The following is a 23,302-nucleotide window of genomic DNA, read 5'->3' on the forward strand; positions in this document are numbered from 1 at the left end:
ATCAAGCTATTTTTGCTTCTTATACTATAACTAAGGAAAATATAATAATGGACTAATCATAATGCAATATGGATTGTGTTTGCTTCTCTGTCATCAGGCAAGAAGGTTATTGTTCTTCAAGTTGAGAAAAAAGGAAATCTCTCAGCTTTCACAAAAAAAAAAAAAACCTATTATAACTTGAATGTCAAATGACAAACAAAGCTGAAAGACTAGAGTGACAGAAATCAAATTTTTTTACATGTCATGTCCATTCTCAGGATTCAGTCTTTGGATACAAGCCATATTTTCAGGGGTACATGTCTAAACAGAACTGTAGTGGAATTTTAAAGTCATAAACAGATTAGGAGGCTAACACTCACTATCTCTAACATCCTGGAAATCCTGTTTCTTTACGAGCCTAGAAACTTTTGAAAATACAACCCCAACTATGTTTATTTATGTTTATTATGTGTGTCTGTCTGTTTTACTGCAATAACCTTTTCGTGTCATTGAGCAAATAAAAGACTTGAGGAATTTGGGGTAATTTTGTACCATGCACTGAACTCTGCCCAAGTTCTGGCATATCTTTTAAAGCTCTTTTTGGAAAGCAACCTTGATACTAGAATTATTCTCTTTTCTTTAATAAACTCCTTCTGAAATCCATTATTTAATTAGTCATTATTAAAAAAAGAATGAGACATTTGGTGATGTGGGAAGCTGGCTGAATGTTCTGAAGATAAGATCAAATGGATCCAGAATTAAGCTGTTTTCCATTTCACAGAATATCCTTATCTTGAAAAGGACATACTGGTTGTCAAGGAGATTTGGCAGATGTTGTGCCTGCTCAATCTCTTGAAACACAATAGGACAGTCTCATTTCAGTCTGTGTGCCACTGGAATAGAGGAATTATATGAAAACTAGGGAAAAGATTCCGTATTAATGGGGACTGTAAGTACCTTGTGGAAGCTGAGCTTAACTACTCTTCATTTAACTGCTAGGACCCTACTTAATGAGGAAAAGACAGATTCTTTACTCTGGTAGCTTGGCCACTCATAATTTTTCCATTAAATCTTTCCTTTTAGAAACAGTCAAGATTGTTAATGCAAATCAACTTTGGAACTTCATTCTTCTCTTAAACCTTCAGCCTGAAATGGTCATTAACATAATTTGATTCTTGATGGTCAATAGCCTTCTAGCTATTGTAACAAGAGACAAACTATTGCATTGGATTTGTTTGATCCAATCAAATAATCTGAGCAACAAAGCTTGATTGTGCTTCTGAATTAAAAAGAAAGAAGAGAAGAGAAGAGAAGAGAAGAGAAGAGAAGAGAAGAGAAGAGAAGAGAAGAGAAGAGAAGAGAAGAGAAGAGAAGAGAAGAGAAGAGAAGAGAAGAGCAGGAGAAGAGAAGAGCAGAGCAGGAGAAGAGAAGAGCAGAGCAGGAGAAGAGAAGAGCAGAGCAGGAGAAGAGAAGAGCAGAGCAGGAGAAGAGAAGAGCAGAGCAGGAGAAGAGAAGAGCAGAGCAGGAGAAGAGAAGAGCAGAGCAGGAGAAGAGAAGAGCAGAGCAGGAGAAGAGAAAAAAAAAAGATAGCTGAAAGCTGGAGAAGTACAAAAAGAGCTTGACAAAGTCAGTCTCTACTGCAGGAGTATTTTGCCACTGCTTATATCCAAGATGCTTCTAATAGTGAAGTAGTTTCAGGTTTTCCATTGCTCATTGATCTGTCTTGCTTCCAAAAAGCAAAAATGAGTTGTTAATTTATCTAAATGCAATTGTTTATATTGACTTCACCCTGCTAACTGACTATGCAATTCCTAAAACACTTGACTGCAGTTAGCTATAATTAGGATGAGGCATGAAGGATCCTATGGAAACTTCAGAAGCAACTGGCTACTACTGAGCAATATGGAGAACAGAGACATGACACCAGTTCAGTAAGAACTCCAGCGACTATTTTTAATCCTAGATTCAATTCAGGATATTGATGCCAACATGTAAACCGACACATAAACTGGATATTTACTGTCTCTCACAACTATATACTGCATAGCAAGGAAATGGACTGCAAACATTTAAGGTTGCTGTCAGCAAATTTACAGTAGAGAGCCATTATTCTGATATCTGATCATCATATCTAACAAATCACCCATAAAACAGCTCTAAAATGGGCATATTACTGTTAAATGGGTGCCTATAGGCCTCTCACTGGCTGAAGCAAGTGGACAGTTACCTTTCAAATCCATGACTAGTCTAAGCAGTAGTAGAAAAATACTGCATTACTTCATGTGTTGGTACATGATACCAGCTTAAAACCATTCATTTAAGTTCATTATATTGTTTCCATCTATATTTAATTAGTATTCAGCCAACTGACATAGGCGTGTAGGAGTTTCAACAGAGTGCCTGTTATTTAACCTCATGCCTGTTATTTAACCTCAGTTTCTGACATCAATCCACACAACTTTAATGTGTACTTCTGAAAGACTATCTCAAAATAAATAATTTAGCTCCTGAGAAAGCATCTTATGTACATTTACTATGCAAGTAAATGGCATAGCATTCAAGAATCTTCAAAACATAGTGTTTTTAAATAACCACACTATTTTGTTTTAATATTTAAGTAACATATTGTGTGTGTGTATATATATATTAATAGTCATGGCCTGCTTTGAATTTGGAATACATAAGATGATAAAATAAATTTAAAAATCTAAGGTCTGTTCTTTGCAGTGCTATAAAAATGAGATATCTAATAAAAGATTATTTTTATTCAAGGTATATATAAATTTTCTAGAACCAGATTTACTACCTACAAATAAACTCCAGAAGTACTACCAGTGTGAATAAACTTACAAATACTTTCATGTTTCTCTGTTTTCTTTCTCCCTTTTAAAATTTCATTATTATGTGGAAAAGATCAGCAGAACTAGAATTTGAGTTTCCCATTGCCATCCAGTGCTCCCTGCATATAAACTCTGTGCCCTTGCTTACTCTTAACCCCTGCTCATTTCCACCTTTTTTCTACTTTTCATTCCTACTTATACATTAAGTGAACTCTCTAATCTTCTTCCAATTCTCCAGTCGTTCCAACTGATTTGACTTCAACTTTTTGCTTCTACTCAAACTCAGAAAGGAAGTTACCAGGACCTCTTAATTCCTCCTCTGTCTACAGTTCTTAGTATTTCTGTGACAAAAGACAGATAATTTGGCTTATTATGAAGTTCTGAAGTTGTGTCTTATTTTGCTTTCCAGCATTAAAGTTGTTACCTGCTTCCTTCATTGCTTATACTGGTACAGTATGGTTTTTTTGTACACTCTTAAAATAAAAATGACTTTTCAGCTAAGTTAACTGAAACAAAGACAGCCAACTTTTGAAAAGATCCCATTTTATATATTAATGCAGACTACTGTCAGCTGGATGGACTATAACCTCTCACATCATTAATGTGCTTTAGAAAATGTTTTCCTGCATCCTAGGTACCTTCTGTTTATGCTGCAAGAAAGGAATGTGTGGTACTTTATGCAAAAAATGAGACACATTTCCTCAAATAAATTTTCAGTTTAATTCAAGCCTGTTGAGCAGTAATGATGTGGGATGATAAACAGGCACACAGGGATAACAACTCCAACACTAGTATACTGAACAGAAATTCTCCACTATGTGCACCCTGTGCTTTTAACAATGTGTGCACATCACAAATGTTATCATTCACACTTGCTTTTTTTTCTTTTTTTTTTTTTTTCTTAAGAATGGACAAGAAGGACATGGTAAGTACAAAGTAACTGTAAAATACCATGGTAATAGTTTAGTAAGGCTGAAGAAGCACTCTTATTCCAAGCATCTACATTTTGTTCTTACAATAGTCTGACAATATTAACTTTTAAGGTAATATTACATTGAAAAACAAGGTTTCATTTTGTTGGAAAGTAAGTATCCAGAAGAGATTTTATTGGTTTCTTTTTCCCATGAAATTGGTGAGATTTGTAGTGACTCTAATCTCCTGTGAAAATGAATCCCAGAGCCATGGACTAGCACCCCTATTTAATTTTCAATACTGCAAAGTACAATTCCATTGAGCCTAACGGACAGAGACAAAAATAGAAGGCTAGATGAGACCTAGTCCAAGGTCACTTGAGCTCCATCCACTGATGCTACCAAAGATAAGGAGCAAAGCACTTCAAATTTAATCTTGTGGTCAACAAAGAACCGACACAGCACACAAGGTAATGGAGCAACAAGTTCTCATCATCCTGCGTTTACCAGTTGGGTAATTTCACACTGAAACGGCTGAAAAACGCTGCGTTATTCTGACAAATTGACTCTAGCAATTCTAAATACTCCAAGTAACAAATATGTAATTATACAGAACAAGTGTTTCCCACAGCACTGGACAGGATGGGAGTTAAAACAAATGCATTCTTAGAAGAAAAACTAATCATATGCAGTTGATTTTTACTTAGAATTTCAAAGCTATAATATAGGAACTCATATGCCTGTATTTTCACATCATTTTAAATTACTAATATGGGAACTTCCAATTTTATCTAGAAAGTACAATGCTTCCTGAAATGAAAATCAATCTTCAACCAGCAAATAATATTGCTTCATGAAGTTACTTAGCAGTTTCATGCCTTGTAGGTTAAAACAACCAGAAATTGATGGGTTTGTTTTTAAAGTGATAGTTGGACACATAAGAAGTTGAATCTTGTATTATATTACCATGTGAAGACTTACTACCACAACTGGAAATAAGGACTCTCCCAGTTTGGCATGTGCAAATTAGATTGAAAACCAGTAACTGTTTTTTTGCTGCCTACTTTAATCACAAAACCATATGCTTTGAAAGAATATGGAAAACACTATGAAAACTGACATAGCAAAAAATTAAACATTTCATAGTCACATTAAACATTTTGATTAAAAGTAAAATAAAATCTTACCAAGCATTTAAAAATTTTTTATTAAACTTTCAGTGATACATCTTCGCTTTTCAAAGCTGTATACTGTTCCAAAGAGCTGAATGAATGCAGTAAAAGGCAGCAACACAGGACAATGAGGAGTGATTGAGTCAAGTTAAAATGACTAAACATGTGTCTACAAACAAGCTGGGTGTTTGGGGCTACATTACATTTTTTTGAACCAATGGACTCTCAGAGCTATCAGACAATCAGCAAGTAGGACTCAACTTAGAGAATGATAGAATAGCTGATGTTGGGGAAAACTCTGGAGAACAACTCATCCAAATCCCTATCCAAAGCAAGGTGAGGTAACAGCAGGTTGCAAGGGCTGTGTGCAGCCATGTTGCAAGTATCTCCAAACAGACTGAGACATGGGTGGAGACTCCACAGCACCTCTGCAGGGCTGGTTGTTCGGGTCTTTTTTCAACATCAATGCCATAATATAGGCATCCAGGCTTTCTGAGATGCTTCTGGATTAATCAGACATCCACATAAGAAAGCCAGATAACGCAAACCCATATTCTTTGGGGGAGGCAGCTATATAATCAATTCCAGTATATAAAATGTCACTATAAATATCCACACATGGGTACTTGAACAGAGTAATATATGTCTACTTAAAGGTAAACTTAAATGCATTTCAGGCCTATTGATTACTAAGCCCCCTATCAATCATAATGGAAGACAGTATATAGACACCTAAATGTATTTCTCAATCTAACACTCACTTTCTGTCATAACAGCAATCTCAAACAACAGAAAGAGAGAGAGGAAAAGTTGCAAATTAGACATACTGAGTCTCTATAATTGAAATGTTTTAGGGACATAGATCAAGTGATCTTGCTCTGCCCTTTCCAGCTCTCCAGAAATCTATTCACCATTTTATATTAATTTAAAGAGAGATACTTACAGCATGTGCTCCCTGTATTGTCCGTACAAGGTTGATTCCTTTCCATACATAAATATCTCCATTAAGGGCACCAGAATATGTTACTTCATCCCTTGCACAGGCTAGGCACAATATAGTTTGGAGATCACCAGTTTTGCCAAAGACACCACGTTTTGGTGTTAATGAATTACCACACAAACTCCAGAACTGCAACATAAAGTGATTTAGAAAGATGGATAATTCATGAATATCCTATAATTTGACATATACATCTAAAAGAGAAGTATCTTACCTCCAAAAGACATCATTCATAACCTTTTCCCTGGTTTACTTCTCCAGCTGATTAACAGATTTATATGTTACAGCAGATTAGTTGAGAAGCAAGTTCAAGTAGTTTCAAGGTATCAGTATTAAACCGAACTGAAGTTCTTTTAAATTCTAATTTTTGAGTCAGTTGTACTTTCAGTCATTTTTTAAAAGTGCTTCACAATAGAATTCTCTGATCTTTCTTTAATGTAAGACTTCAACTTTGCAAATACTGCATTGTACTTTATGTTACCTTAGGCATTTAAAGATTCAATCTAAGCATGAAAATTTCTGATGGGGCTGCCATTTGCTCTGCTCAAACACAGCTGGCTTTATTCTAGTCTTTTCACTTCTTATCAGAAGCATTGATCATACAAAGCCACTACCTAAGGCAGACATTTATGAGAACTTTCTAATAAACAGCATTATTTTATATTTACATTACATTAACTTCATATAAGGTTGTATTAGATTACAGTAATCACATGAGAATGAACTTCCTTTTAGGTGATCCAACATGCAGGAATGACTGCTAAACTAAAGACATGTAAAGTCTCTTGTCAGAGCACAATACTTGCTAACCAAATCTCCAGCTACACTCCAGTTTCTGAGACCTCTGCAGATAAGCAGCACTTGCATATTTCCTTCAAATATTCCTGCCCAAACAAGTAAATGTGGACAGAAAAGTCAGAAAGGTGCTGGGGTAATCCAGTGCAAAATGTGAAAACATTTATTTCATGACTGCTGACAGGTTACCAGCATGTTCCCTGTACACATTTTTACTAATCTGTCTTTTCACAGATAATCTAGTTACCTGTTACTGATAATCTAGTCAAATTTCTGAGTAGAGACTTCAATTAATACAGGAGAATTTAAGTAGCTAAAATGGACAGTTACTGTAATTAAGAATTAACCATATACCAATTAGACAAATCCCCGTAACTTAACCAGTTTCTCTTTAACCATAGTACATGGTTATAGTTGATGTTGTTACTTGAAAAGTAACTGCACAATCACTGCATAAATCAAATACTTAGCTCCAATATGGAAGCAGGTAGCATATCTAAGAAAACTAATTCTTCAATATCAGTTCACTTGGAATTACCTAAATGACTTGATCAAGTAGTATTAAAATTTGAATGAAATATCAAGTGAGAAAAAGTACAACAGCATTACAAACACGAAAGTAATTATAGCTGTCTCAAAGAACAAGAGAAGGGATCCCTTAAGAAAAATACACATGTACAAAAATCTCTTGCCTGATCCAAATGCCTATCAATCTCTAGGATTTAAATTTTTACCTGACATTTTCTAAAAGGAAATTTCAATTATTTTTAAAATGCTATTGTTACTTTAAAAAGCTTTGTAGAGCCTTAAAAGATGCTCAAATAAACTTCTGCTTATCTAAATAGATAGGTTTTGACATCATAAAGCCACCATAAATATACTAAATCACTTCTGGCAAACATTAGCTCACGACTGGTGTAACAGTCTTTTCAGATCTTTAAGTAGAAAAAAAAGATCATTATTAATCTAGCTCATGGAAATCTGTAAATGGCATACTAAACAATATACTAAATCAAAGACATATGCAATCTACCCAACATATTGAACTATTTTTCCAGTAAATCATCAGTATATATTAATCTAAGTTAATTATATAAATAGCAACATATTTTTCCCACCATAGGAACCTACAGACAAAAGCAACACAGAACTTTCAAGCTGCCATCTACTGCTGTTATGTGGTAACACAGAAGACAGGGCATGGGAGAAGGCAGTGACTTTAGGGAACATTATTTGATGGAAGTCAAGCATTGATAATCCTACTGACAGTTAAACCTGAAAAAGCAGCTCTTTCTGCACAGCAGTTGGTACATGGATCAAACATCCTTTTTCTGCTTGAAAAAGACATGAACTGTCTCAATTATGAATCCTGTAACCGGTACAGAGTGTTCAAAATTACAAAGGTAGGAATAACAGCATGGAAGAGAAGAGAATTAAAAGGAAGATCAAGCATTTTCCTTTCTCTTTCCATTGCATCCCATACTGCCCCAAACTGTAAGAAATGGTTTTTCAACTAATTTCACCTCTGCAGTGTAACAATTCATTCTTTGTTCAGGAATCAGAAACTTGAGTACCTGGACTCACCTTAAATGTCTGCATCCTGTCTGACATAACTAGGAATTTCAAACAGCATATTTTAGACAACTTAAATTTTAAACTATATTACACTCACTATAGATAATGCTACTGACAACTGTTTCACTCTTTCTGCATTCTTTCTGTGAGGGCATGAACTCTTTGAGCAGAGATGGTCTGTTTTCCACTATATATGTATCTTGTAAGAAGTCTGGTGTAATTAGGTGTAATCCATTATTTCAAGTCCTGAGAAGCAATACTATTCTTACAGAGGAGCTTTCATATTATCATTATATATTTATTTTAGAATCAATATTTATGTTTTTTATAAATTATAAGCTACTGTAGCTTAAATATTTTATGAATTAACATTTATTTCATTACCTTGATGTGTTTTACACCACAGCTGACAAGCTTGTTTGGCTGGTACAAATCCCAAGAAATATCAAATATCTGCATAAAAAAACCCAAGAATGTCAGCAGAGATAGCCTTTCTAGCATGGAACAATTAAAAAAGTAGAAACTTACAGCAAATTAACTAATAGCTTGAAATGCTTTAAATTAAACTATTGGAATAACTTCTTAATCCCTCATTCAATACTGAAATTGTAATGCATAGCTCTTATTAGTTCTGTTTGTGTTTTGTTGCTGTTGTTTTCCACTAGAGTAATTATAATACATGATAAAACAACATAAAGATTCATTTACAGACTGGAAAAAATTAAGATATTATTTGAATTTTTATTTCCCACATGGGGATTCGGATCTAGGAAATGCATTAATTTTATGCTTACTGTCTCAACAAACCACACACAAATAAATTATGAGCTATGCATTTTATTTTAGAAATAAATGTATGCATCTTAAATATCTTCACACATCTTAATAATACATATCAAAGCTTCATGCAAATTCAATTTCTAAACATACTTCTTTTTTTTCAGACATTGGTCTCGTGTATACACAGACATCGTTTAACACACTGAAATTACACTGATACTCACACCTTCAGTAATACTTACTCTATCTGTATGACCAGGAGCCATTGATAACAATTTTCCTCTCCTCCAGTCCCACACACAAACCGTGTTTTTCGAGTCCAAACCAACTGAGACCAAACGCTAAAAAATAAATACAAATAAAAACAACTGAATATATTAATGCAACCTAGATGCATCATTTTTAATTATAACAAATCCATAACATATTTGAGTTAGAAGCGATAACTACACTTGTATAAAGAAGAAAACTAAAGATACAACATCTTATATAAGCCAAGGCTTCCATAAAAGTGTCTCAGAAAGTAGTAAGATCTTCTCACATAACAACATATATCTGATTTATAATGTTTAATAGATATATACAGCACACATGGCAAGCAGCAGTCAGGAGACATTTGCAAAAAAAAAGAATAATCTCACTGAAGGTAACGAAATTACATTTTTACCTTTAATTACATATAACTTTCAGAATTCAAGTACTTGTTTTACAAGTTCAGGAGATATAACGAAAAAAATATTTTCTTCATGGAAACAAAACAAATTATTACAAATAGTTAAAAGCTTGAAGAGTCTGTTCCATCTTTGAATGAACAGTTTTAAGTCCAGCTATACTTCAAATCAGTTTAATTCCAGTCCTACTGAAGAATGAGAGGCATAAATGCAGACTGGTTTTACAATTACTGCATACCCATCACAAAAAATTCGGGAGATTCCTTTCCAGACATAAGCCAATACACTGACTTCTCATAAAAGGAGATTAAATTATGCTCTTGGTTCTCCTAAGAACGAGAAAATCTTGTTACTAACCAGCATACCCTCACAGTGGAGTAGACCTCAGAGAAGAGAAAAAATACCAATGAACTCAGGGAAGAATGTACCATAGAGCAAGCTGAACTTTACTCAACACTAGGGAGACTGGAAGGTGACCTTGGTTCTAGACACTACAGCTGCACTGGTGAATCATCAGGTTCCCCAGGATAGTAACAAAGGATAATAAATAAAGAATAGATATCATCTTCAAGAGCTAGCTAGATCACTTGGGGGTAGGGAGGCAAGTGTTTACATGGAACAACATGAAATATAAAAACTACAAAAACAACTAATAAACTTTGAAAAGAGCAGTGGCCTTGACCTTCTGCCCGTGTATTCACTTCTGCCCGTGTATTCCTTTCCTGTGACTGGAGATATCAGGCTCATGCAGTGATAATTTAGAGACCAGTAATACATACATTTTTCTATTGATTCATCTGTAAATTGAAATCGCTTGTGTTGTGATTTCAGTCTATTGCTGTATCACTCTACTAAAAATCCCATATAACACCAAGTATATAAAATAAGTATGTTTGGTATCAAACATTAAATCCTCTAAAAGAACCTGCTCAGGGACTCTGACAAATTTGGATTTTGAAGGATAGACATGATGTAAAGAAACATGTTCTGCAGATCTTTCTGAACTGGATCTGTGTTTATTATTGTATTTCCATATTGACAAAATTCTGGGGATGCAAATCTTGAAAAAACTGCATCCAGCTTTCCTTTGAGACCACAGAATTCCAACAAATGCCGTGAAAAAGGTGATCATACGGAAACATTGAGAAAAGCAGATGGCCTAAATTCTGATCATTAATGGTTTCAAACATAAAAATCAGTACTGGATAGTCCTAGAAGAAATCACAGATCTACATTCAAATCTCTCCAATACACACAAAGGGTGTATAACTAAAAAAAGTGTCAGGGGACTTCAATTCTAATGAAGATACATTTTTACTTTAAATTACTAAAGATGCTCAAGTAAGGAAGTTAGAATAATAGGAACACCACATGAAAAGATACTACTGTCAAGTAGAAATGATGCTTTAGAAGGAGCTGTCTCTAGAAGCTGACCCTCTAAACAATGAGAAACCTAAATGATAAAATCTGTAGCTCATTCCAACAAACTCAAAACCTCCTTGCAGCACTTACAGCATGTTTTACCAGACACAGGTTAGGGCTAGGCTTTCCTCTATTTGTGTCCAATAGAGGTCTATTTGATACTGTCTTAATAAGGACAGCAGCTGGTCTCTACAATACATCCAGAAGTAATAACAGAGATTGACCTTTTTAGCAAGCCAAAGGAACTGAGAATATAGCTAAAGCTGAGTATCACACTGCAAAGCCAAATGGGAGGCGAAGAAGGGCTGAGTAAGACCAGGAGAGGACAACTGCAGAAAGGCCTTTCATGGATGATACCTCTTCAGCTGCTACCTATCAAGAAAGCCTCTTTACTTATAAGTGTCTGGTAAAATTGTCTCCTTTATAAGTAATAGCTCCGAGAACCAATGTACTATTCAGAGAATGTTTTAAAGTAAAAAAATTATAATCCAATAAAAACTTCTCTTGACTGTTAGATCCAGGATACACATGTCTGAACAAACAAAATGTGTAGAGTCACCAATGTATGCAAAAAGCATGACAGCGAAGGGGATACTGCCTGAAGATATTCAGAGTCCAAGATGAGTAAGACAATGGAATTGCCATCACTATCACAGGGAAGGTCCACCATGTCCAATCATTTGGTGTAACCCTGAACTGTGACCCACAGACCACAAGAATCGTTCTGCTCTTTTGAAGCTATACTTTTCTTGTCAAATGTGAATGTTTTCAGTCACTATTGATGCAAATTTTTCCCCTAATTTGGCTGTAAGCAGAGAAAGCCTAGAGTCAATACACTTCCTTAAAAACAGAAAAAGCTACATAACAGGATTTCTGACAGAAAAACAATGTACATGTTTGAAAAAAGAATATTAACTACATACCTGACCATCTAAATCAAAAGCCAAGCAAGCTATACCATGTGTGTGAACATCTTTCAGAACAGATACAGTCTGCACAGTGTACGAGTCCCACACACAGATGTATGGTTCTTTTCCGACTTGACCTGTTGCCACCAACACACGTTCAGGATGCAAAGCAAGGCTGCCAAGGAAAAGAAAATACAAAATATTTTTGCATGAAACTCATACATTCACCTAGTTGGCTGCATTCATATTTTTCCTTTAAAATCATTTTCCTATATTTTTCCATTGACAGTAGATATGAACAAGTAATTTTGTATCACAGATACCACAACAGCTGTAAAATTCCCTTAATACATCACATGGCATTACCTCTCTTGAATTTGAACCTTCAGACTTTCTCCAATTAAGCTAACATTAATCCTCTGCATCAAAATACAGAGTTTATTAAATGAGGTCAGATTTTCATGCACTTAAAAAATGCCTGTTTTCCCTTTCTTTCTATTTCTTCATATTTAAAACCCCACAGGACAGACAACAAAGGTTCGTGTTTAGCTATCTACACATCTATAATTAATGGACATAATGCATCTCTGTAAGTACTTCATTCCACATACTTTTTGATATCCTTTATATATCAGGACTGAATAGCCTTCTGAAGTTCTCTCTCTGCTGGTCATACACCAAGTCAAAGCATGACCAGCTTAGGACAGATGCTATGTCACCAGAATTCAGATGACTAAATCAAAGTGAGATGAAAATAATCTTAAATATCTTAATCTTAATATAGAATGATTGTAAATAGTTGATTTAAAATCATTAAAAACTTTCCACATTTCTACCATTGCAGAGAATTTTCTTATAGGTCGTATTTCAGAGGCTTTCAAAGTCCACTGACAATTGTAACAACTGTTTTGTCAAATCTGGCACCAAGCTAGAAAGCATGCTAGTCAGTAAGATAGTTTTTTTGTTTGTTTTGTTTATGCAACAAGCTGCAAGGGAAGACATGAGGTCTGAAGATTCGTATTGCATAATACAGAAAAGGAAGCAAGAATATATTCTAATAGCAATAAAAACAAACCACTTGGTGACATTCTATACAGACCATGTACAGGAGTCCAAAATGACATGAGAAGTATCACATGTGAGCCAGGAAAATTTTGAAGTTGGCTATTTAACTAGGTGGGAAAATTTCCTCTCCCAACTAATCATAATGATCTTGAGAGACTGGTGGACAGAACCACTTACAATATATACTAAATATATTTTATCTTCTCAACATCAGTTGAAAAGGAGAAAGGTCAAGCACTTTGCAATGGTAAGACAATCTTACATCTGAACACAGATTATTATGAAGTTCAAAGAGTGGAGACAAGGGGAGTCTATAAACAGAGAAGAAATAGAAAGGATAAAGCTAATCAGGAAATTAGCAGGAAAAAAGATCTAACTCAAAATATGGATACATTTTCTACATACAAAAAGAGCAAGAGAAAACCATGTCAGAAGTTGCTTAATATTTCAGGAAGCCATACTACACTATGTAGAAAAACAACTCTTTTTCTTTTTAAATATATCATCCCAGTTGGTTGATATTACTTGACAAATTCCACATGGGCAACTCTGTGAGGAACCTTTAACTTCAAAGTTACTACAAAAGATAAAAGTCTCTGGACCTTTTGACTTTTCTATGGGAATTCCTCTTCTTTGCCACTACATACTAATCTCAGCACCGGGATTAAGCAACTACCATTTCCCCACTTTGCTTCTCATCAATTCCAGAGTTGTTTCTCTGCTTCTTCCCTTCTGCAACTTCATAATCAAAAAAACATGCGGAGAGGAGCTGGCAGGCAAAACTTAACTACATTTTACTTCAGTTCTGCCACCTAATCCTGACCAACACCTGCACATCTCCCAGAGCCCACACAGGCAGATGGTACATGCATGGGGAAAAAGAAAGAGCATCTGGAGGGGGAGAAAATGCGGCATTTGAAATTATCTAATTTTCACAGTGACACCACAGGGACAGTAAAGAAATTTGAGAAAGGAAGTCAAAAGAATAAGGGGAAAAACCCCAAAACACCAACTAAGACAAAAAGTAAAAACACATCAGTCTTATGACTGATTCACGACCTTCAAACTGTACTTAGCTTTGCTACTAATGCCTTGCAGAGTTTCAGGCAAGTGAAAACCAACCCACAACTGCAACTCTGAAAAATGCTCAGGCACTACCCTGGACACACACACATGCAAAAGCACCTCCCACGCCAAACCTTACAAAACACTTTTCAGCAGCCAAAAATTAGCTTAGTATGTTTTTAAATAAAGACCAGAAGTGACAAATGCAATGCATCAGAATGGAAGGGACAACAGTAACTGCACTAAGGGCCAAGAAAACATTGTCCTTATCCCAAATGTGCCAAGAAATTTCAGTTGAGTTCAGACTCCATCCTTTTAAGCATTATGAAGACCCTTTCAATTATTTCATTGGACTATGAGAGATTATCAATCCTTAGAGGCATAGCAATCAATACAAAAATATAGTATCTTGGTCTAACCTCTAGAGTAAAAGCATCACTACAACTCACATATTCAGGCATTTTCATTATTAAAACAGCCTGAGCAATGCATTCAAAATGGCTTCTTACTGTAGAAAGAAAAAATATAAAGAGAATGGGTGCTCAGAAATGGATAACTGTGTTTGCTACACAGAGGCTACATTGACTCATGGGCACAATGCAGTCAACAGAATCAAACAATGAGCACGAGTTGTCTCTGGATATCCCGGGTAAGATCTCCAAGACCTTCAGTACCTACAAAGGTATTAACAGCACACAACTATTGGGATAGTATTTGAACAGTTGCTTATAATCCATCTACCCAGAGGCAGAAACGACAGGCAGAAAAGCATGAGTGTGGCTTAACCCTTCAGACAGCTTCCAATTCTTCTGGTGTCTGCTCTGGGGACTTAAGTACACTGTCCCACCCATAGAGATTTTCTTGCATTTTTTTCTCCTAGGGAGAAGAAGGAGATGTGGAATGAGAAGCTCTGCACTCAGAACTTTCGTTCTTTCTCCTGCCCTGGAACTGAAAGCTGGGATGACCTATCCAGGTTAGACTGCTGAAGCTGCGCGTGCCATGTATCTAGCCCACACAGACTGCGAACTTGTGTCAGATTTCTTCCCTCTTCCTTGAAGGATGACTAAGCTGATGAATGAGATACCACTGCCTGTCCAAAAAAGGAAATAAATATTCCTAACAACACAAGTTTTTCAGGTCTTCTTGCTTGCTGTTGTGGTTCCTTGTATCTCCTGGCTGGCTTGCCATTAACGTCATGGTTTGGGCCCAACACAAACGTGGTTTGGGCCCAAAGGAACAGCCCCACGGCCACTCACTCAACTCCCCACACACACACACACACACTCTGGGGTGAGGAGGACAAAGCCCATGGATTCAGACAAAGGACAAGGAGGGCTCTTCACCGATTAAGGTCCCAAGCAAAACAGACTCAACTTGGGGAAAAAATAATAATTTCACACTAATCAAACACACACAGGACACAGATACACATGGAGCAGGGCTTGCATATGTTACCCCCACCCCTCCCTTCTTCCTAGACCCAAATCCCTTTGCTCCCGGTTTCTCTCCCTCCTTCCCACCAGTGGCACAGGGGGACAGGGGATGGGGTTTAGGGTCAGTTCACAGGCTGGTGGTTCCTGCTGCTCCTTCCCCCTCAGGAAGAAGGATTCTTTACAGTCCTTCCCTGCTCCCCCCTGGGGTCCCTCCAATGGGAGAGAGTCCTCCACGAACCTCTCCTTCCTGAGTCCTTCCCACGAGGTCCGGAGCTGCTCCAGCCTGGGCTTCCCACAGAGTCACGGCTGCTTCGGGAACAAACTCCCCTGGCACCAGGGTCTTCCAAAGCTGCATAATCAGAGTCCACAGGCAGCAAATCCTCTGGCCACAAAATCCAAGTCCACTGGCCAAGTTCACCCCTCCTGGAGCCTTCTGGGAATGTTCCACCACATTCCTTCACGAGTGCAGGGGACAGCTGCCCTCTCGCCATTGGAGCATGGAAACTTCCGCTAGGGCACCTTCTTCCTCACTAGCCACCAGCACCGCTCTCCTTCTCCAGCACTGTTCTCCTGCTCTGGCACAGCTCTTCTCCCCCAAGTTCCTCTCTGCTCAGGTGTTGACCCTTTCATATGTTAATTGTCGAGGCCCATCTATTGTCTCTCTGATGGCTCTTTGGCTGGGTTTTGGAGCAGAGGGAGCTTCTCAGCTTTTTATCAGAGCCTGTCCTGTGGCCCTTCCCTGCTACCAAAAAAACCCACCAAACCAAACCAGAACACTTACCTCTGGCCTTTCTTATCTAAGCTTTTCAAGAACAGATGTTAGAATTAACACAGTGCTTCTGAAGAGGCAGATACGAATTAAAAAGTCCAAATGGCAAATGTGACCATGAAACAAAGCAGGAATTAGGCTAACAAACTGCTAAGTCAAATTTATTTTGAAATTAGCTATAAAATTTGACACTTCTCAGAATAATTCAGAAGTAGAAAATCCAAAAAATCTGCCTGTCAATATTCCAACAGAACCAAATACCTGGATGTGTAGAGAACTGAGATTTTCACTGACACCTCTGGCTGACAGGTTTTTTCCTAGATAGATATTCAAAGCAGGCCAAAATATCAGTTTACAGTTTCAAAAGTACACTGAAAAGGTCTATGTTTCTCAATTTAGTGCGCTCAAGGTCCTCTTTTATACTACATATATGTCTTTCCCCCTTTTAGAATACCATGTAAGCATTCCCATAATTATGACCACATCCCTGCACTGTACAATACCTATGTTTGATTAATGATATGAAAAAAAAGTGTAAAAAACTGTCCATACTGTTTCTGTTAGGGATGAGACCAGAGACACGGACATGACCCTCCAGTTTCTGTGAGGTTTGTAGTGGCAGATGATCCTGAAGGAGACTAATCTATATTAAACTACTTTATTAGAAAATAAATTAGGTTTTTCCATCTTTACTTGGTTTGTGCTGAGCATTAACAGGCATTGATTAATACAGACAAGCTGCAGACAAGGATACGGTATTAAAGATGATGTTTCCTTAGCAACAATATTGGATGGAAATCCAAGAATATATTCATGTGACTATTCCTGAGCCTCACAAAACTAGGACAACAGAAAAAATGCACAAAAGAATACTGCAGTAAAGTAACAGCATCTCAGATATCCATTAATTAAGTGTTAAATTTAGGTAAGAAATTGTTCCTATGAGTAAATACAAAACCTTATTTTCACTGTATGTTTACAGACATTTTATATGTAGTTGTGGATACTTTCTTATTTGCTGCCATTTATCCATATTTCTCGAGAAAGAATGATAAGAAAAACTACAAATCATTTACGTTATACAATATAAGTTGCTAGAGCAGGAATAGCTTTAATAAGTAAACATCTCTCATCAAATAAGTTTAAATAGATCAAGTCAGAGCACACTTCCTTCCTGTAGACAAAACAAAGCAGTACTCATCATAGAGCAACACCACTGAGTCTTCCATATGGTTATTGTCATAGCAACAATAATGTCAAATACAGCTTTTTGAAGACTCCTTAAATTGTAAAAGCATCCAACTTCAAAATAAGAGGACCCAAACTGAAGACAGGGAGGGTGGACTAAAACTGAATTGATTATTCCCAGTTGGAGTTTATCTGATTGCTGTTCCATATTCTCCCCTCTTGGATCTCAATGTTTACAAATTAACAAGATAGATTTATAAGCAACTTCAAGAACTCTAAAGATTGCTCTGGGCTCTTATCTGTAGCAAATCTCAGGAGAAGGGGGGGAGGGGAGAGGGGAACAGAGGAAAAAAAACACAGAAGAGCAAGATCTGTGGAAAGAAGAGGTACTGCAATCAGCTGTCAGTAACTAGAGGGAGGCAGTCCAGCTCTTCAGCTCTTTTGAGTCACTATATTTGATAACTCAAAAGAGATCCTTTAACTAATCAGCACGCACTATTAAATGATTTGGTGAGGATCTGTCAGTCACAAAGCTAGAAAACAGCTCTTCACTCCTGAATACAAGTGGTGAAAAGTATACAAACCTTCAAGGAAACAAAATACATAGATTTAAAAACTAAGACAAACTAAAATCAAAGTGGAAATACTGATTTCCCATTCAAAACAGTTTGCCAGCTCATAAACTACTTAATTAGCTTAAGTGAAGATTATGCTCTACCCACTTTTTTATGTGGATACTGAGACAAGTATGACTAAAAACATCAGAACAGATTAATATAATTTAGGCAAGGAAGGCAAGAGATGCGCGTGGTGGAGTTGAGACCTGCTTGCCAAACTAAAGGGCAAGAAGGAAATTCCACAGGCAGTGGAAGCAGGGACAGGTATCCTGGGAACAGCATAGGGACACTGCCCGGTTGTGCAGGGATAGGGTCAGGAAGGCCAAGGCACGGATGGAACTGAACCCTGGCAAGATTATAGAAAGAGTAGTAAAACTTTCTACAGGTATGTCACCCAGAAAAGGAATGTCAAAGACAGCATTCCCACCCCAATGAGGAGGAAGACTGGCAAATTGGTAGCAACAGATAAGGAGAAGGCTGAAGTACCCAGTAACTTTTTTGCCTCGGTCTTCGCTGGCAACCTCTCTTCCCACATCTCTCAAGTGGATGGACCACAGGGCGGGGACTGAGTGAGTCCGTCCCACTGTAAGAGAAGATCTGGTTCATGACGACCTGAGGAACCTGAATATATGTAAGTCTATCAGACCTGATGAGATGCATCCCAGACTCCCGAGGGAACTGACGGATGTATTTTCCAATCCACTCTCCATGATATTTGAAAAGCCACAGCAGTCAGGTGACATCCCTGGTGACTGGAAAAAGTGAAACATTAAGCCTATTTTTAAAAGGCTAGAAAGGAGGACCCTGGGAACAACCAACCTGTCAGCTTCACCTGTGTGCCTGGGAAGATCATGGAATAGACCCTCCTAGCAGCTATGCTAAGATTCATGGAGAACAGGGATCTGATTTAAGACAGCTGATATGGCTTCACCAAGGGCAGGTTCTGCCTGGGTAACCAGGTGGCCCTCTTTGGTGGAGTGACTACATCAGTGGAGAAGGGAAGAGCTATGGATCCTATCTATCTGGACTTCTGTAAGGCATTTGACATGGTCTCCCACATACCCATTATCTAAATTAGAGATACACAGATTTGATAGGTGGCCTGCTCAGTGGTTAAGGAACTGGTTGGATGGTTGCATCAAGAGGGTAGTGGTCAACAGCTCAATATTCAGAGGGAGATCAGTAACAAGCAATGTCCCTCAGGGCTCTGTACTGGGACCAGTACTGTTTAATATCTTCGTCAATTATTACAGGAGCTTGACCTGTACAAATCGATGGGCCTGGATGGCACCCAGCCTAGGGTGCTGAGAGAGCTGACTGATGTCATTGCAAAGCCACTCTTCATAATCTTTGAGAAGTCGTGGAGATTGACAGATGTCCCTGAAGACTGGAGGAAGGCTAATCTCATCCCTATCTATAAGAAGGGTCCAAAGGAGGACCCAGGTAGTTATAGACCCATTAGCCTCATTTCCCAGACTGTCACAACTCAGTTGAAGCATGTAATGGGGAAAAGCCATCATGGATTTATCACAGGCAAATCATGCTTGACAAACCTGATCACCTTCTATGACAAAGTAACCCACAAGGTGAGTGGTGAACATTGTCTACCTGGACTTCTCCAAGGCTTTTCATACGGTCCCCCACAGCCTCCTTCTGGAGAAACTGATTTGTTATGGCCTTGACAAGTGGTTTGTGCAGTGGGTGGGGAACTGGCTGACAGACCATACCCAGAGGGTGATGGTAAATAGACCCTCCTCAAACTGCCAGCCAGTCACAAGTGGGGTCCCCCAGGGATTGATATTGGGCCCAATGCTGTTTAACATCTTCATAAATTACCTCGATGTTGGAATCAAGAGCACCCTGATGAAGTTTGCTGATAACACCAAGATGAGTAGAGAGGTTGACATTCCAGCAGGGAGAGCTACCCTCCAGGATGACCTAGGCAGACTGAAGGAGTGGGCTAACAAGAACCTTATGAAGTTCCACAGCGAGAAGTGCAAGGTCTTGCCCATGGGAAGTCATAATCCAGGAGTACAGTTCAAACTGGGATCCACCTGGCCAGATAGCAACCTTGTGGAAAGGGATGTGGGGGTCTTGGTGGATAACAGGCTCAACATGAGTGAGCAGTGTGCTGCAGCAGCAAAGAAAGCCAACAGGATGCTGGGCTGCATCAACAAGGGCATCACCAGCAGAGATAGAGAAGCCATCATCCCACTCTACTTGGCACTTGTCAGACCACACCTGGAGTATTGCATTCAGTTTTGGTCCCTGCTCTACAAAAAGGATACAGACAGGCTGGAGCGGGGCCAGAGAAGGGCCACAAGGATATCAGAGGACTGAAGAACCTGCCATATAAGGAGAGGCTGAGAAAACTGGGTTTGTTCAGCCTTGAGAAGAGAAGGCTTAGGAGGCCTTATTACAATGTTCCAGTCCTTAAAGGGTAGCTACTAAGAAGATGGAGACTCCCTATTTACAAGGAGTCACATGGAAAAGAGGGTAATAGGCATAAGTTGCTTTTGGGGAGATTCCAATTGGACACAAGAGGTACATTTTTCAGCATGAGGACAGTCAAACATTGGAATAGTCTTCCAAGGGAAGTGGTAGATTCTCCCACATTGGACAGTTTCAAGTCTCAGCTTAACAGGGTGCTGAGCCTTCTCATATAGACTATAGTAGTATCCAGAAAGGTTGGACCAGATGATCCTTGAGGTCCCTTCCAACCTGACATTCTATGACTCTGTGATAGTGTGACCAAGTACACCATCAGCAAGTTTGCAGATGACACTACACTGAGTGGTGCAGCTGACATGCCTGTGGGATGGCACGCCATCCAGGGGTACCTGGGCAAGCTCGAGAAGTGGGACCACATGAACTCTGTGAAACTTGACAAGGTCAAGGGCAAGGTGCTTCACTTAGGTAGGGGTAATCCCAGGCTGGAGGATGAAGGGATTGAGAGCAACCCTGTGGAAAAGGATTGCAAGTACTGGTAGATGGAAATCTGGACATGAGCTGACCATATGGTTGGCTCATAACAGCAACCATAACCTGGGCTATATCAAAAGCAGCATTACCAGGAGGTCATTCTCCCCTTCTACTCAACTCTGGTGAGGCCCCACCTAAAGTTCTGCATCCAGCTCTGGAGTCCTCAGCATAAGAAAGACATGGGCCTGCTGGATCAAGTGCAGAGGAGGGCCACAAAAACAATCAGAGGGCTGGAGCATCTCTCCTATGAAGAAAGGCTGAGAGAGCTGGGGTTGTACAGGCTGGAGAAGCGAAGGCTCCAGGGAGACCTTATTGCAGCCTTTCAGTACTTAAAGGGGGCCTAACAGAAAGATAGGGACAAACTTTTTAGCGGGGCCTGTAGAGATAGGACAAAGGGTAAACTGAAAAAGATTACATTCAGACTAGATATTAGGAATAATTTGTATACAATGAGGGTGGTGAGACACAGGTACAGGTTGACCAGAGAGGTGGGAGATGTCCCATCCCTGGAAACATTCAAGGTTGGGTTGGACAGGGCTCTGGGCCTGCTTACTGCAGGGAGGTTGGACTATATGACCTTTAAAAGCCCCTTCCAACCCAAACCATTCTATGTGTCTAATTTCAAATGAAGTTTGCAATGAAATAAAGGCTAGAAAGGAAAAGTGAGAGACAAAAATTCTCATCACAGTTATAATTACTGTCATTTTTCAGTGCAAAAAAACTCATTGCACTATTTGCTGAATTAGAAATATACAGAATAAATTATTCAAGGTCAAAGAAGTATTTACCCCAAATATTTTAGCCAGGAAAATTTCAAAACTTATTTCCAGAAAAAGGTTGTTTTGGATGCTTCTGACCTCACAAGTTAACTGAAGAAACCTGTTAGAGGTAAAACATTTTTTTGCTTCCACATCTTTCACTGTCATCATAAAACCCTTCAAGCAACCCTTCATCCAGTCATTACTGTCAGCTCCTTCTCTGTAAGAGACTTACAACAGTTTTTAACTACAAATTTAATCTTCTTTCTATTATTCTGAAAATTTATACTTGATCTTCTACTACTACATATTAAAAAAATACACCAAACTGTACAATTTTCTTTCATATTTCTGAACAAGTAGATTAAACAGCAGCTCAAGTCTTCTCTCCTATGGGATATACTATGAAAAACCCATCTGAATATGTGAGAACTTAACATCTGCATATTCAATTGTAGAGTCACAGAAAAATTAGTGACAACTTTTGAAAGGTTTTCCTTTATACAGAAAGGTCATCCTAATAAAATTAGCAGTTAGCTTAAATTAAGGAATGGTGGGGAGAAGGCAGTGGAAGAGCTGCTAGAGAAAAAAGCTGAGATAAGCACAATATTCAGTGCTTCAATGGACTGGATTTCATTATCAGCCAAAGAAGGTTTAGGGCAGAAGAGAGAACTAAGACAATGTTTATCTCGCCAACCCTGGAGACTGCAGATACACTGGATTACTTCCCAAGCTCTTTAGAATACCAGGCCTACAAGTATTCTGCTGGGGTTAGTCAGAGGTGTTTTCCTACAGAAATGGAAAGCCAAAAACATCTATAACACTTGTCTCAACTTCATCATCACAGTATCTAACTTCATGTCCAGAAAGGGGAAAAGAGCCAGGATACCACTTAAAGTTGGAACAACATCTGAAGCACCATTTAGAAAAACTGTAAAAATGTGATGGAGGCCACAGAACAGAAGTATTTATGAGAAACAAGTGAAAAACCCACACGTACAAGAAATACAAACAGTACAGCAAAGAAGCATGGGAAAATGCAGGAATACTAATGGGACACCAAGGTCAATTTGGTAGGCAATGAACACTGTTGTACATGTGGGCTCAAAAACTTAATTACTAAAGACCACTAAAAAGGAGAAGATGGGTAAAGAGCATTCATGAGCAACACTTACAGAAAATACAACTCTTCTGCTCTAAAATTATGTTTATCTCAAGAATACTGATCGAGTTTATTATTCCCAATGAGGTAATGTAGTGTATGCTCATTATCATAAACATACATTGTAACCTCCAAAAGATAAAATCACTAATATTTCTAAATTAATTTATTACTGAATACTGTTGCAAAGACTATGTCTTTTTATGGTCT

At 38.1% G+C, this 23,302-nt stretch overlaps 1 protein-coding gene across 1 annotated transcript in view; it reads right to left on the minus strand.

Moving 5' to 3' along the window:
- EML5 (echinoderm microtubule associated protein like 5) overlaps positions 1-18,796 on the minus strand; it is an 83,088-nt gene extending 64,292 nt beyond the window's left edge. The window contains exons 1-6 of the mRNA XM_010003743.1: positions 18,677-18,796; positions 12,420-12,472; positions 12,069-12,228; positions 9,295-9,393; positions 8,657-8,725; positions 5,846-6,031 (exon numbers count right to left, since the gene is read on the minus strand). Coding sequence (XP_010002045.1) covers positions 5,846-6,031; positions 8,657-8,725; positions 9,295-9,393; positions 12,069-12,228; positions 12,420-12,472; positions 18,677-18,796 — 687 coding nt within the window. The remainder of the gene's footprint in view (positions 1-5,845; positions 6,032-8,656; positions 8,726-9,294; positions 9,394-12,068; positions 12,229-12,419; positions 12,473-18,676) is intronic.
- Between the last annotated feature and the right edge of the window lie 4,506 nt (positions 18,797-23,302).

Source organism: Chaetura pelagica, unplaced genomic scaffold, assembly GCF_000747805.2.
Source record: "Chaetura pelagica isolate M959 unplaced genomic scaffold, ChaPel_1.0 scaffold48, whole genome shotgun sequence".
In the NCBI taxonomy this organism is placed as follows: domain Eukaryota; kingdom Metazoa; phylum Chordata; class Aves; order Apodiformes; family Apodidae; genus Chaetura; species Chaetura pelagica.